The sequence below is a fragment of the Rhinoderma darwinii genome, chromosome 9 (genome assembly GCF_050947455.1).
Source record: "Rhinoderma darwinii isolate aRhiDar2 chromosome 9, aRhiDar2.hap1, whole genome shotgun sequence".
Lineage (NCBI taxonomy): Eukaryota > Metazoa > Chordata > Amphibia > Anura > Rhinodermatidae > Rhinoderma > Rhinoderma darwinii.
In genome coordinates this window covers 14,517,417-14,533,756 of record NC_134695.1, presented here as the reverse complement: position 1 = coordinate 14,533,756, position 16,340 = coordinate 14,517,417, and the positions used below count along the sequence as shown (strand labels likewise).

The window sequence follows — 16,340 nt, the reverse complement described above, 5'->3', positions numbered from 1 at the left end:
GGGGGTTTTACATGGAACAGGATTTCACCATATTTTTTGTATGTACCATTAATATATTTATATAAATTAATCATGTCCCCCCTTAGTCGTCTTTTTTCAAGGCTAAATAGGTTTAATTCTTTTAATCTTTCCTCATAACTTAGATTCTCCATGCCCCTTATTAGCTTCGTTGCTCCTCTTTGTATTTTTTCCAACTCCAGGGCATCCTTTCTATGAACTGGAGCCCAGAACTGGACTGCATATTCTAGATGAGGCCTCACTAAATGCTTTGTAAAGTGGCAATATTACATCCCTGTCCCGTGAGTCCATGCCTCTTTTAATACACGACAGTATCCTGCTGGCCTTTGAAGCAGCTGATTGACACTGCATGCTGTTATTTAGTTTATGATTTACAAGTACACCCAGATCCTTCTCAACAAGTGAATCCCCCAGTGTAGCTCCCCCTAGGACATATGATGCATGCAGGTTGCTGGTACCCAGATGCATAACTTTACATTTATCTACATTAAACTTCATTTGCCAACTGGATGCCCAAACACTTCGTGAATTGCTAGTGGATTTAAACAAACTAACATTTTCCATATATAAAGTACAGTGAAGTTTACCGCTCAGACGGCACTGGTAACAGTCCAATATCATTCAGTATAGACACTCTCTCCCAGAAAAATGCAGTGGACAGTCCGCAATCCAATGAGGGTGTGGATGGTAATTCTTATCCTTGTAGTTCCACCAAGCTCCTTATAGTCTCCCTCCACATTCAAAGAACTCCTGGTAGGAAAAGGATCTTATGTCTCTAATAGATGGGAAGCTGGAAGGGCGAAACCCAGGGTCGGGCGAGAGTGTTTGGCGTGCCGCCTAGAAATTTTAAAGATTTTTACTTACCTTTATGCTTTTATTTCTTGTTACTTCTGTGAGTATGGATTAAACTTGGCGTGGAGCAATCTTTTTGCAGAGGGTGTTGCACTATGTGTCTTCCATTTTCCATCTATTAGAGACATAAGATCCTTTTCCTACCAGGAGTTCTTTGAATGTGGAGGGAGACGATAAGGAGCTTGGTGGAACTACAAGGATAAGAATTACCATCCACACCCTCATTGGATTGCGGACTGTCCACTGCATTTTTCTGGGAGAGAGTGTCTATACTGAATGATATTGGACTGTTACCAGTGCCGTCTGAGCGGTAAACTTCACTGTACTTTATATATGCTATTTAGGGTATTTGTTGGATCATACCCAATTTAGTTTTGCCTGCTCCGGTCTGAGAGAGATTTTGTGGGTATTTGAGCCAAGAGAAACCACCATTATATTTGTAACATTTTCCATAGACAACTATATTACATAGCTTGATGTCATCTGCAAAAATAGAAATCGTGCTATTAATCCCATCCTCTATATCATTAAATAAGTTGAATAATAGTGGTCCCAGCACTGAACCCTGGGGTGCACCACTTATAACCGGGGACCATTCAGAGTAGGAATCATTTACCACAACTCTTGATACGGTCCATGAGCCAATTCTCAATCCAATTACAAACTATACTTTCTAAACCTATAGTCCTTAATTTACCCATTAACGCATATGAGGGACAGTGTCAAATGCCTTTGCAAAGTCCAAAAATACTATATCCACAGCGGCACCTCTGTCTAGGCTTCTGCTCACCTCTTCATAAAAACAGATCAGCTTAGTTTGACAACTTCTGTCCTTAGTAAAACCGTGCTGGCTGTCACTTGTAATACTATTTTCCCCACAATGGATGTTGAGCTTACTGGTCTATAATTACACGGGGAAGACCTAGAGCCCTTTTTGAAAATAGGCACCACATTTGCTCTGCACCAGTCCCTTGGCACTATACCAGTCACTAGAGAATCTCTGATTATGAAGAGAGGGACTGAAATAACTAAGCTAAGATCTTTAAGAATTCTAGGGTGTATCCCATCTGGTCCCGGGGGCCTTGTGTACATTTATATTATTTAATTTAGCTTGGACCATATCTACAGTCATCGAATTCAGTATATCAACTGATATATTAACAGCATCGGCAGCGGCTACATCTGCTGCTCCTTCTTCTGTTGTATATACAGAGCTAAAGAACCCATTTAGCAACTCTGCCTTCTCTTGATCCCCTGTGACCAACTCCCCATTACCACTATCAAGGGGTCCTACATGTTCAGACCTTGGCTTTTTTGCATTTATATACTTGAAGAATTTTTGGGGATTTGTTTTACTATCCTTGGCCACCTGCCTTTCATTTTTGACAATTATATTACATTTTTACAGATTTTATTACGCTCTTTATAATTTAGAAAGGCTACAGATGTACCCTCAGATTTGTATTTTTTAAATGCCCTTTTTTTTTGGTCATGTATTGCCCTTTATACAGAAGGTGTAAGCCATGTGGGGTTTAATTTTAGTCGTTTATACTTGTTACCTATAGTAATAAATTTTGCACTACAATTACCCAAAGTAGATTTGAAAATCTCCCATTTATCATTTGTCCCATTATTTGACATTAGTTCTTCCCAGTCTATATCCTGAATTGCAGCCCTCATCCTGGGGAAATTTGCCTTCTTAAAATTAGTTGTTTTTGCCCTCCTAGCCCGTGTTTGTTTTTTACAGTATAGGTAAAATGTAACTATATTGTGATCGCTGTTACCAAGGTTTTCACACACATTGACATTCCCAACAAGTTCTGCATTATTAGAAATGACAAGATCCAACAGAGCTTCACCTCTAGTCGAGTCTTCCACAAACTGGCCCATAAAATTTTCGGGCGAGGGAGAAAGGGCAAAACTCACAAGAGTGGATAGGCAGGAGACCTCAAATTCGACAAACTCGGACACCCATTGGATCGGCGCCAGGAAGAGACGTTAGGAACACAGACCTCAGAGCAAAACGCACGTGGCAAGTATACTGAACACTCTTTTCTGCTTACATGCTCCGGTTACCCGCTTGTGACATCACTTCCGTCCGCCTGACACCACTTCCGCTGGAACTGGTTCACTCTAGGCTGCATAGACTTAGCCGATGTTGGAAGACACACACGTGAGAGTCGTGACACCGGCAGAAGTGCTATACTCCGTCCGACTTCGGTCTCAAGGAACCGCAGGCGGACGGGTGGTTCTCCAGAAGGGGGAGGGAAACCGCCAGGCACTCTCCACCCAAATGGTTACCAGTCGGAAGGAGGAAAAACCCTGATCCTGACCCCCATCAAATAAGGTTTAGGAGTTTTTTCTTCAATCCTCTCCATCCTGATCATGTAGGGACAGGAAATACACTGGTGGGAGGCGGAGGGTGGGGCCTTTTAACCTCCCTCAGTTCCTGTCTCTACAGAGGTCAAGGGATCATCCTCCTAGTGTGCCATCATGGAGGACAAAGTGGAAAAGGAGGTTATTAGGAGAGTAACCAAGACATAAAAATCATACTCACAGATTGAGCAGTGACGTCTACAACAAATGAATTCAGATCATGCTGCGTACGAGGCAGCTCATTTAAGAAGCTGACCACGTTAAGGCGCTTGTGTTTCAGTAGTTTAAAGCGGAGTGCTGTGAAGAAAGAACGAAAATGAGTAGATTTGCTCTTGCAATAGCATAATTCTGATATTTGTAGAAAAAAAAAAAAAAAAAGGTAGAACACCATCTCTTCTTACCTGGATCACGTAATCGCTTTATATTCCTGCTACGGTTGAAATACTCTCCAAGACTGCATCTATTGAGAGAAAAGTCACATTGGAGAGAGAAAACAAAACTACACAGTGAGAGAAAGGGATGAAGAATTACTGACCTGGAGGGATTTTGTCCTGGAATACTAAGGGAACAGCAAGCTTCATCGTGGTATACATTAAGGAGGCCTTGACGATCTTCACTATCGTAGCATGTATAATAACTGCAGAAAACAAAGCATAGGCCAAAGAGGATTAAAAAAAATTAAGATCACCCCACACACTGCCCTGACCTATTCTGCGTCATAATTAGGATAAATGTATTTGTTAACACGAGCCTTAAAGGGACTTTGATCTCACTTTTGACTGATGTCTGGCTGTGTAGCTTTTGTAAAACGAACATTTTATTTGTTGCAGTGCTCGCATCGCACTGTGAGGAAGGTGTCCTCAATATTCATGAGTTGCTGCTAACCCTGCCCACCCATTGCTGATGACAGGGTTTTCTTCCCTAGTACTGTGCACATAGCACGATTCTAGTGCTGCACCAAACAAAATGGAATGGGTTTTTGAAGTTGCAGATTCTCATTCTGAAACGCCATGCTTTGATGGGAAATAGAAGTGGGCAGACATCTGATTGGCATAGAGTGCTCTGCGTAGCACTATGGGATATGTGGGCAGCAGAAAACTCAGAAAAGGCAAACATTCACCAGGAAGCCAGCTCAGAAAGTATGCAAGAAATAGTGATAAATTTATAGGAGCCAGGATGGCAAGGTATAGGAAGAAACCCCAAATTTCAGGCTGCACAACGTTTAAAAGGGGTAATTTTACCTTTTTAAAACACCTGCAAATATGAACAAAATATTACATTTTTTTTTAACTCACCTCTTCTTTACCCCGGCTATCTAGCGCTGATGCACCTCACGATCTTTATTTACAAACGGTAAGGCTTAGCGGTTATGCCAGCAATGAGTGTCATGATGTGTGGAATACAGCATGTGACCGCTAAGCCCTCTGATTGGCTTGTAAACAAAGAGTGGGAGAACATCTGGAGCATCAATGTTAGATCGCTAAGGGAAAGAAGAGGTAAGTAACTATTCTTTTTTTTGCTGTTGTCACATTTGCAGGTGATGTAAAAAAATGTATTTACAAGTCGGATAACCCTTTTAATATATAGCTACAGCAGCCTAAGGAGTCGTTTTTTTGTCCTATGAAACGATAGGTACGCTACAATAACTAAACATATGGTTAACTGGTTTGGGATTTTGAGAGGACTGGTTAAAATGCTTGACAGATCACTATGTAGGGATCACACAACTCAGTCAATTCACCAATACCTACAATACCATTACTGCATCATAAAAACTGCATTTAGATAAACGTGGTTTTGTCCTTCATTGTAGTTGTGCAAAAAACAGAAATAGGAACTTTTTTTTTTTTTTTAGAACTATGCCTATAGAAAACCATGTTGTGGTGCAGTGTAAAACAGTTGGTTTTCATACTGCAGTTTTCAAGTCGAATGGGATAAACAGCAAAAAATACAAAATAAAAAAAACTCAACAAATAGGGCACGCTGCGGAAAAAAACCCAAACACATTCCTCGAATAGGTTTTCATAAAATCTTTCACTGCAGTGTAACTTCCAGGTGCTGCGGTAATTCTCTTTAGTGGCAAAAAAATTTTGAAAATTATTTTTTATTGAGTTTAAGGTTATACAACAATAAACAAAAAATGTTTTTACCAAGTGTGAATAAAGGAATTTTTCTCCTGGTTTGTACTGGTCTACCGGTCTCCAATTTTAATAATCTAAAGAGTTTAGTCAATCTAGGACAAAATACGGAGAGGGAGGAGAGAGAAAAAAAAATAAAAAAAAAAGTTAAGAAAGGACTTTACTCACTGTTGAAGAAATCGCAGAACCAATGCTTTAATATCATCTGTTGCAAGATAACTGCCCTGAAAGACAAAGACTAATTATTGGTCATTGATCAGAAAGCCTTTAATGACGGAGTACATTGCTATGTAAACATTTGACGTGCATTTATTTTTTTTAGTGAATAGGTTAGTCATTGTGTTTGGTGTAACTTTTTAATTTGTTTTTATTTCAAATTAGTTTCGCTTTTTTAGATACAGTTGCTCAGTATTTTGTACAGAGCAGCAGTATGTAGCGCTAAATGCTATTCCGGTCAGGTCCGCAGCTCTGACTGGTTCAGCGACAGTGGGTCCTGCATGTCTCTGTCACGCAGGATCCACCTGTTATACATCATACCTAACTTCATAATTTAGATGTGATAGATTACAGATGTCAGAAAAACGGAAGTACGGACTGACGGATTCAGGTCATAGCGAAAGATATAGCTGCTCTGTATAGAGCAAACAGAGCAGCTGTATCTCAAAAAGTAAAACTAATTTTTTATAAAAACTAATTAAAATGTTAAACACAATGACTAACCTATTTATTTAAAAAAAAAAAAAAAAAAAAAGCCCATCGAAGGTTTACATAGCCTTTGAGATGGAATCATTTTCATGGCAGTTTGAGCCAAAGCCAGGAGTGGATCTAAAAAGAAGTATAAAAGCAAAAGACTAATAACGTCTCCTCTCTTTTGCATTCACTCCTGCATTTGACTTAAAAACAAACAAAAAACTACTCCATAAAAAAACAAGGCCACGAAAAATGCACGTCTGATTCCAGCCTTAAAGGAAAGAGAAAAAAATATAAAACCACCCCAAAAACTTTGAATCTTACTTTGCAAGGAGGAAGTGTTGTGGGGGTTTCTACATCAAATGTGATCGGTGGAGGAAGGTCATGTCCATCCTATTAAAGTGTAGAATAGTAGAAGGAGAAAAAAAAAGGGACGAAAAGAAAATATAGAGGGGAGAAAAATTAGGAGGTAGAAAAGTGAAGGATTCGAGTAGAATAGGTTAATTCTACCCAATTAGATGCAGTTCACACAACACCAACTTTTACAAGACAAGTGCTTACACAAAACAATACATAGTGACCTCACCAGTCGCAGTAGTTTTGGAAAGCGTTCTCGCATGGCACTGTCATCCAGGGCAAAATCCGCAGGTCGACGGACAGATAAAACAGGAACACAAAGAATATTAGTTCCAGCAAACAGTAAGCCCAGACCCAACAAGGACAAGCCACTACTATACACTAGTAGCAGGTACTGGGAAAACAATGATCTCTGCTAAGGGAGTGTGGAATTGCAGTCGCGCACTCTACCTGCTGAGGAATAGATTTCCATGCACTGGGGAATGAAAAACGGTCTTATTTGGGATAAGATCCCGATGCTTTTTTTTTTTACGTCTGAAACACATGCTATTGTCATAAAGACTCCACGGCGTTACATAGGACTTGCAGCAAGAGACTATAAAGTGTCAATTTGTGACAATTCTATTCCTTAATAACCAAAATATGTGTTGACATTATATATATATATAAAAAAAAAAAAAAAAAAAAAAGACTGCTCTATAATAATACTAACAAGGTCAGCTCACACCAGGCTAAGCCATGACAACAAATCATGGCTCCTGCTCAGCAGGGTATCAGGAGTATAATACAGAGGAAGCACAAGTGCACAGGGCTAGCGAGATTATACTACAATACACTGGATAGGTAGAAGGTTACTGTACCACTAAAAACAGGTACGGTTTCTTTATGGGCATTGCTTATAGTGAACTACCAAAGACACAAATGTGTCATTCTAGAGTGAAAAGCAAACACTTGAGGCCATCTGAATGGTTATTGGTAGGTAAAAAATACCAAACAATGTGATGATGAATAAGATGAAAATCAGTAGAAAAGATGAAAAACAGAAAGATGATGTATGTGCATGTGGCAATGTATGGTAAAGGTGGCCAGAAAAGAATAGTTAACAGGGATAACCACGGGTACCGCCTGTGACCGTACTGGAATACCATCTGCTGCATTTGATGCCCATCAACCTCCAACTCCTCCACATTAAGTCCTCATTGTTCCACATTTAAAAACAGGATTAGAACTTTCCCTTTACCACTCCACAGAATGAGAGCACTACTGCCTGGGCTAATAGGCTCATTTGTAGGCCTTTTCCCCCCCCAAGTCCTTAAGGGCACACAGCCCACCCTCCTGGCAGGGAGGGTTCCAGACACTCGAGGGTCACAAATAGGTGGGCACACATTTTATGCTTAACATTTCATCCGCCTCCTTCAGTCTTCATCTTCTCGTGGCTATTATAAGGTCTGCCTTAGGTTGCTCCCGCCTGGGGAAACTTACCCGTCATAGACGAAAAACAACCACAATGTGACACAAAAAAAAAATAAAAGATGGCAGAGAGTGCGCGTACTGTATGGAAATGGCCGTCACTGAGGCAACAAGCAAACTTTATTCACAGGTAATAATGGAGTACTCCAAGCATCAGGAGGAGCTGGGGGAAGATATGGAGAGTAGCAGGTAAGAATTGAAGGATGTACGGTCAAAGGCAATATCATGTGGCATGAGCTAGGAAGGAAATGTGTCATGGAATATGCAAAATAATGTATAAGGAGGAAGAGAATCAAAGAAAATACTGATACAGATGGGTGTTTGCAAGTGTGTTTGGAAAAGAATATATTTACGAAAATAAAAATGAAAACACCAGATAGGTAGCGCTCAATTTGCTTAATCACAACTACTCAATATGTAAACTATTAAAAATAAATTCGTTCTACAAAACAGAACTTTAAGTATCATGGGGAAGGGTAGAAGTGGGTTCATATGAAGTCACGAGAATAATTACAAAATAGCTCAATTGGCCAGGTGTACCCATACGAAGCCTGTCAGCAAATGTGCCTTCCTCTGCAGGAATCTCATCGGCATATGAAGCCGCAGTAGGTTATATGCCCTTTAGTAAGCTGACATTTTAGTACTTCAAATAAGAGGTAGCCCTCCACAGTAATGTACTTAGCATGGAGTATATGTAAAAATACCAGCATGTCATTGTAATCAAACACAGTTATTAAAGGGGTGTGTGTGTGTGTCTGTGTCTGTGTGTGTGTGTGTGTGTGTGTGTGTGTGTGTGTGTGTGTGTGTGTGTGTGTGTGTGTGTGTGTGTGTGTGTCAGCAGCACATCTCTAAGTGTTAACAGGGGCTGTGCTGCCGTGAATGAAAACTGATGGCGACAGAACGACCGTATTAATGAACATTCGTCCCTATACATTATGCATCAGCCCGTGTAAAGGGCCTTTAAAACGAGCTCCAATCAACTTATTATATAGTCAATTGGCGTTTGGTATGGGCAGAAATCTGCCTGTGTAAAAGGACCTTTAAGCAGAGGCAGTGAAAAAATTCCATCACCACCATATAGAATTTGTGGTCTTAACACAAAATCCAACACATAATTCTGTTCAACTAGTTTCTTCAAATTGGGAGAAAAGTGCCAGACTGACCTGATGTATACAGTTTGGTCTTTAAAGGCGTTGCAGAGCGGATTCCCATCTAACCATAGCATTTCCAGTTTAAGGCCTTTTATCTTGTCCAGTTCCTTTTCAGACCTCATCTGTTCATAGAAAAAAAAATGCCAATGGTTATTTGTGTTTGCCTTCTTGAAATGCACTCACATATATACAGCTAGCAATTACGGTTTCCACGCAGAAAATAAAACCCTTCCCCATCTCAAGCTGCCTAGGTTACAGCAGACAGTTGGTAAACCAGTGCATCTTGAAAGCATTGCACAAGATGCAACGTTGCTATGCACCAATATTACATCCCATGGGCAGCAAACATCCCTCTCTAACCCCAAGAATCTAGTCCTCTTTTCTGAGTGAGGATGTGCTATGTAAGACTTGGGCTACACTATGGCTTTAGCCACATAACTTGTTAAAGAAAAAAAAAGGTGTTTTCCGTACCACTTCTTTGGGGTTTTTGTCTCTGCATTTTGATAGCCCTAACCTATTTTTTTTTTTATGCAGCATTTTAAGATTTTTTTTTACCCTTATTTTTATGGGAAGAGTTGCAGGTATTTTAGGAATTATTCTGGAATACATATACACAGTCAAGACACATTCTTATGCACCGTGTGCAGCACAGACAGCAGCTAGATGGGCTGGGAGTAACTTAATAAAGGTGCTGGTAGGTGGTCTCAGGTATCTGGAGCCATGCTGACTGCAGTGCATCCCACATTTGCTGGAGGGCGCGTGGGGAAAGACCCATAGAGCAAACAAGACGATCGAGGTGGTCCTACAGATGCTCAACGGGGTTCAAGTCTGGAAAATAAGGGGGCCCTGGAAGTACTTGGAAGTCTTGGTCGTGCTCTTCCAACCAGTGTTGGACATTTCTAGCCGTGTGACATGTCGCATTGTCTTGCTTGAAACTTCCATCTGCCCCAGGGAAGACAAACAGCATGTATGTGGGGACATGATCTTCAATGATGGATTCATACCCAAATCTGTCTAGAGTGCCTTCCACATGGATGAGTGGGCCCAGAGAATGCTATGAAAAAAGTCCCGAGACCATAACACTGCTGCCACCAGCTTGTGTTCTTCCAGCAATGGTTGCAGGGTGTTTGTTCTCTGATGTTTCTCGCCTGACACGCCAACGTCCATCTTTTCGATGAAGCAGAAAACGTGACTCATCGGAGAAGGCAATCCTTTGCCAATCATCGGTGATCCAATTCGGATACTGCCGTGCAAATTAAAGCCTTTTTTTCCCGATGCACCTTTGTTAGCATAGGAGCAGTTACCATCTGTCTGCTTTGGAGCACCGTACGCAGTAGGGTTCTCTGAACGGTTTTAGACATATGCCCGGTAGCAGACTGGCTGATTTTCACGAAGAGCTGCTCCACTGTAGCGTGTCGTTCAGCCCTCGCGCTCATTCGTAGCCTACGTTCACCTCTCACATCAATGGTACGTGGTGTTCCACAGTTTCCACGTCGGTTATGCCAAATGGTGCCATTTGTCCACTCATGATACACTTTCACCACAGCAGCATGCGAACAGTTCACAAACTGCGCTGTTTGAGAAATACTGCAACCTTTGACTCAAAAGCCAATAATCATCCCTTTTTGCAACTCTGAAAAATCGCTCCTTTTACCCGTGGCAACAACGAGTGATGTGTGTTCAGACAGACTAAGGCACACCTTATATACCCACCAAGCCAACGCACGACATATCACTTCCTTCATGGGGTATGCACTGCCGACGTCAAAAGTAGGAGGTGGTCATAATAATGTTACTCGACTGTAAATGTCAATTCTTTTACATTTTCTCTTTATAATGGCTGAATGCATTAAAAAAAGCTAAAAAAAAAACAAAACATGAATTCCCTGTTTTTTCCCCCCATTGCTGACAATTTAACAAAAACACATTAGCTATATAGTACAGTATGGTTACAGGGAGCAGGGATGTAAATAAGTAGTTCTATTTTTGCCCAGGCAGATTCCAAGATGGCCGACCGACAGTCGCATAAAACGAAGAGCTCCTGCTCTACCTGTGTTTCAAGCGGCTCTTGGCCTCCAGCGATAACCCGCGTTCGCACCCACATCTGGTAATTGGGATACAGCGGTGACACACCGACCACCTCCAGTTCCTGGACGATTGCAGCAGCATACCACAGCAGCTTACTTTCTGACTTCCGCGTCACTGCGTGGCAGGAAGCGGTTTTGATACACACCTGGCTTCTGCTGGATACCGAGGGTTCTGGTTGCTTGCTGGATCCTTTGTCTGGACCCCTGCCTCGATCTCTGAACATCTGCCTGAGACTATTGGGACTTGTGTCTTCCGGGACTTCTGCCTCTGCATTAAGGTTGGTGGTTGGGTCTGCCCCTGGCTGTGTCTACCCAGGCTTCTAGAAGTCCCCGCTGAAGTAAGTGGCCGTTTCTGCGGCCTAGCCACTGACTGGAACCCCTGTTAAATTTAGGTTAAAGCAGGCCTTATAGACTCCCTGTTTTTATACATATAGTTGGTTTTGCTCTGCCATACAAGGAGTCCTGTGGGCACACCATTATTACTCTAGTTGGGGCTATGGTGAAGCAGAGAGGTCAAACAGTGGGCCCACGGAAGCTGACAGCTTACTTCACTAATGTGGAATCTGAAACTCAACCACTCACAGGCCTAACTGAAGGGGAGGTTGAAAGGGAAGCTGCACCTGGTGTTACCATATCTCCACCTCCTCTTTCACCTTTGGGGAAACCCTCTATTTCTCAGATGGAGCGCGAGACAGGTCTCCCGGATAGAAGTCCCCCACCACAGATAATTCATACATCTATTGGAGTAACAGATTCTCAGACGGGGGGGGTTGTGTGATACAGAGATTGTGGGCTCTGATACTTTGGAAGGGTTCCCGCCCTCCTCAGCCCTGCTTACTGAAGACTCCCTTAAATCCATGTTGATTATGCTGCAGAATAATATTTCACAGCGTATCTCTGTTATAGCTACAAACCTCCAAACCAATATCAATATACTTGGGGTTAGAACGAATCATGTTGAAAGAAAGATGAGTTTTCTGCGGCCCACTGAAGAAGTCCACTGGCTTAAATCTAAGGTTGCAGATGCGGAGGACAGGTCCAGGCGTAAGAATATAAAAGTGAGGGGGATTTCTGAAAGCACAGCACTATCCGAGATTCCCGGCTACCTCGTACAAGTGTTTAAAGCTTTGATTCCTACTTTGACGGAGATGGATTTGGTCCTTGACAGAGCCCACCGCATGCCTAAATCCAAGATGGCTCCGGATAAAGTTCCCAGGGACGTTTTAGTGAGAGTTCATTTTTTTTCTTATCAAGGAACGTTTGATGCTGGCAGCTAGAAAGCTGGATCATTTACTATCTCCATTTATCGATGTCTCTTTGTCCGGATTTGTCGGCAGTAACGCTACAGGCCAGGAGGCAATTTTCTGATATTACGCAAGCCTTGCGTGAATCCCGCATCAAATATAGATGGGGGTTCCCAGTCAAGCTCTTGATCCCTAAAAATGGAGGTCTGACTGATTTTCTTCAGTGGAAGAAGGTCTTTCCCTGCTAAAAAAGTGGAAAATCTCCTTAACGGGCCCTGCTGCTCCTCCTCACCGTCAGCTGACCCCTTCACCTGCGCGCATTACGGAGGAATGGTCCTCAGTTGCTCCATCTGGTGGTATTACAAAATAGGCTTATGGCTGTCATGTCCGATGGTGATCTGTACAATATTTACGAATATAAGCACAGGAGTGCATTGAAGTTTTCCTTTTCCTTCCAATTTTTTTTCTTGGGGATATTGTTTTCATATTTCCCCAATGCTTCGGTGCGATGGTGCACAAAGATTTTTCTCTTTTTTTTTTTTCCCCCTTCCCCTTATTATTTGTATTTGTTTTCTTCTCTTTCGTTATGTGCGAGTTTAATGGTTTTCTTTCACAAGGATGTCATGTACGGTTATATAGCTCTCCTCATGTTCTCTGTAGGATGTCGAGCTTCCTTCCTTTTCAACTTGTAAGATGGGGTCTTAGACCGAATGTTGGGTATTTTCTACCTATTAGATTTAATTACTTTAAATTTCCTCTATTAATGCTCATGGACTCAATAGTCCATTCACACATAGTTTGTTATGGAAGGAAGCCCGTAGTTTGAAATCCGAGGTTTTGTTGGTTCAGGAGACTCATTCTTGTAAATCCTCGGCCCCAGCGTGTACTCATAAGGCCTTTCCTCATGTTTTCGTTGCTTCAGCGGATATTAAGAAAAAAGGGGTGCTTACTGCGGTTAAAAATTCGGTAGCCTTTGCTCTTCATAGGGTGGAGTCTGATCCCTTAGGTCGTTTCCTTATACTAATTTGTGATATCAGCAATGTGAAATATACTATTGTAAATGTGTACTTTTCGAATAAGAGGCAAGGCACGTTTTTCTCTAAATTAGCTTTAAAAGTGGAGGACCTTAAACAAGGGCGCCTTATTATGGCGGGCGATTTTAATGCTGTATTAGATGGTAACTTGGATTCCACTAGGGTTGGTAGGCGGAATAACTTACTCTCATGCCAGGTATTGGAGGAAAGACTATTTGATGTTTGGAGATATCAGCATGGCACGGAGAGGGATTATACGTTTTTCTCTTCCGCTAGATTATTTTATTCCCGTATAGATTTCCTTGTGGATAAGCAAACATTAATGTTGATTAAAGCTTTTTATAGGGGATATTACTTGGTCTGATCACGCCCCGGTTTCAGTAATCATCAAGGAAAGGTTTAGCTCTCCCCCTCCCTCCCAGTGGAAGCTTAACGATTATATCCTGTCTCACCCTGACTATCAGACTAGAATTAGGGATGCCCTCACTACTTACTTTGAAATTAATGCTCCATCTGTTACTAACCCTGACTTTGTGGAATGCGCACAAGGCGTACATGAGGGGTATCTTTAGTCAGGCTTCCGCTCAGGCGGAGCGAAAGAGGGAGAAAGAGGCGATTGAGATGGTAACTAAAATCTCCCAAATAGAGTCTTAATAAAATATCTCCTTCAACAGCTTATATGCACACTCTATGTAGTTTGAGGATGCATCTACAGATCATGCTACAATCTAGATATGATTAAATTTTAAGGAAGTTTCAATTGAGCTCCTATTTACACAGTAACAGAGCTGGGGCCCGTTTTGCTCGACAGGATAAATACTCAGAAGGGAGGTCCAAAATTGCTTATTTAATAGGAGATGGAGGGGGAAAAGTGACAGACCCGCGGCTGATAGCGGAACAGCCTACCAACCTTCACAACAGTAGATTTCTTTATTTTTAGATAATGCCTTTAATTGACTCAGAATCACTGGGATCATTATCTGATCCTATTACTATTGTAGAGATCTCGAAGGCGACTTCCTCACTTAAAGGGAAGGTGTGACGAAATATTTTTTTTTATTATATATAATATTGCTTTTAGTAAGTTATTCAAATAAATGTTATTTTTGTGTTTTTGTGTTGTACTTTGTTCTTTCATTCATTTAGTTCACTATGGGGGCTGCCATTTATTTTTTTCATCTCTGTATGTGTAGATTAACGACACATACAGAGATGGAACACATCACATACATCCTCGTAGAGCATGCGAACGGGAGCCGTTCCATTCACTATAGCGTACGCCGTCTTTGTGGCAATGGTGCATACGCCGCTCCCACACAGACCAAAAGGAAGGTCTTCGGTAGAGCGAAATCCGGCATAATTTTCATGTGGACCGGAAGCCGCGGCCGGACAGTAAGATGACGACTTCCGGTCGCGGCTTTCGGCAATATGACAAGGCGCAAGGAATAGGAGCGGAGTCGGCAGAAGCAGGTAAGTTATGTTTGTGTATGTGATGTGTGTATTATGTTCGTGTATGTTTGTGTTATACTGTCTGATTACCACTGTATCTAATCCTCCTATACTGTGTGCCGCCATTTTCTGAGCGAATGCACAGTGTAGGAGGATTAAAAGATTCAACCCCCTCCTTCTCCTGGCACTAAACAAGATAAGGGAGGGGGGATTGTGTGAGCACACTAGAGCGAGTGGGTCTACCCCAAATTTGCAGCATAAAGCAATGAGGTTGCTTTACCACATTGCAATGCTGCAATTTTGGGAATTGCTCCCTCTAGTGACCAGCACATGGAAATGTTATAAATTAGAATCTAATTTATAATATTTCCTGACTTGTGAAAAAATTGTAAAAATTAAAACAATGTCTAATCACTTATGTACTAACTGTTTAACTGAAAAAAAAAAATTCTAGCGACATTCCCTTTAAACCATTTAAAGCACCTGGATCTGATGGTTTTACAAATGTGTATCATAAAAAATTTAATGTTCTGTTATTGCCCCATTTAGCAGCTATATTCTATAAAGCGGCAGTAGATGGATCTTTCCCAGTAGAGATGTTATCTGCAAATATTGTAACTATCCCTAAGCCTGGAAAGGTATCGGATACTCCAGCTAATTTATCTGGAGGAAAAAGCCGCCCCAGAGTTTGTATGTCCACTCTGATTAGACCATGGCAGTTAGGGGAGATTGGAGCTCCTGACCTTCACAAGTATTACATGGCGACTATTTTGGATCAGGTAGGCAGCTGGTGGATGCCCAGTAGTGGGAAGCGATGGGTGGACATAGAACGATGCGCAATGGGATCCTCCCTTATAGCATGTTTGAGAAAGTTTTCTTCCCCGGGAGCTTCCGTGATGGTTAAGGTGTTAGGGATATCTGCCTCAATTCAAGCGTGGTCTTATTTGCTTCGATGTCATATAATTGAAGATAGCGGGTCCCTGAAAGCTATGCCCCTTAGATATTTGTATTCGATGCTGGACAACGTTAAAATGGACACCTGGGAGTCTGCAGGTACGATGACCATTTCGTCTCTTTATAGAGATTCCTCCTTTCGATCGTTCAAGGATTTGTGCACTTGCTATGGTATTCCTAGAAGAGATTTCTATAAGTACCTTTGTATCAGACATGCGCTTTCTTCAGCGAATGTCTCAAGCCCTTTTCTTCCACATCATGCGATACATTTTTATGCTAATAAGCCCCCTAAGGCTAGAGGTATTTCTCTATTTTATGGTTTATTTACCACTCACACCCCTGCTGCTAAACTCTCATATATGCTCATATGGAACAATGATCTAGGTTTGGATATCTCTCTCCCAGATTGGTTTAAAGCATTGGCATGGGTGAGAAGAACCTCCAATAATTCGATACACTGGGAAATGTCTCGGAAAATCGTTTTCCGATGGTATCTTACGCCTGCAAGGGGGCTAAAATG

General features: G+C 41.7%; 1 protein-coding gene across 2 annotated transcripts in view; it reads right to left on the bottom strand.

The window, feature by feature from the left end:
• The window catches only part of NXF1 (nuclear RNA export factor 1), a 125,721-nt gene that overhangs the window by 21,514 nt on the left and 87,867 nt on the right, over window positions 1–16,340 (bottom strand). For both annotated transcript variants that reach the window (XM_075837298.1, XM_075837299.1), the window contains exons 10-16: window positions 9,065–9,174; window positions 6,661–6,697; window positions 6,399–6,467; window positions 5,553–5,608; window positions 3,782–3,883; window positions 3,648–3,706; window positions 3,428–3,543 (exon numbers count right to left, since the gene is read on the bottom strand). In XM_075837298.1, coding sequence (XP_075693413.1) covers window positions 3,428–3,543; window positions 3,648–3,706; window positions 3,782–3,883; window positions 5,553–5,608; window positions 6,399–6,467; window positions 6,661–6,697; window positions 9,065–9,174 — 549 coding nt within the window. The remainder of the gene's footprint in view (window positions 1–3,427; window positions 3,544–3,647; window positions 3,707–3,781; window positions 3,884–5,552; window positions 5,609–6,398; window positions 6,468–6,660; window positions 6,698–9,064; window positions 9,175–16,340) is intronic.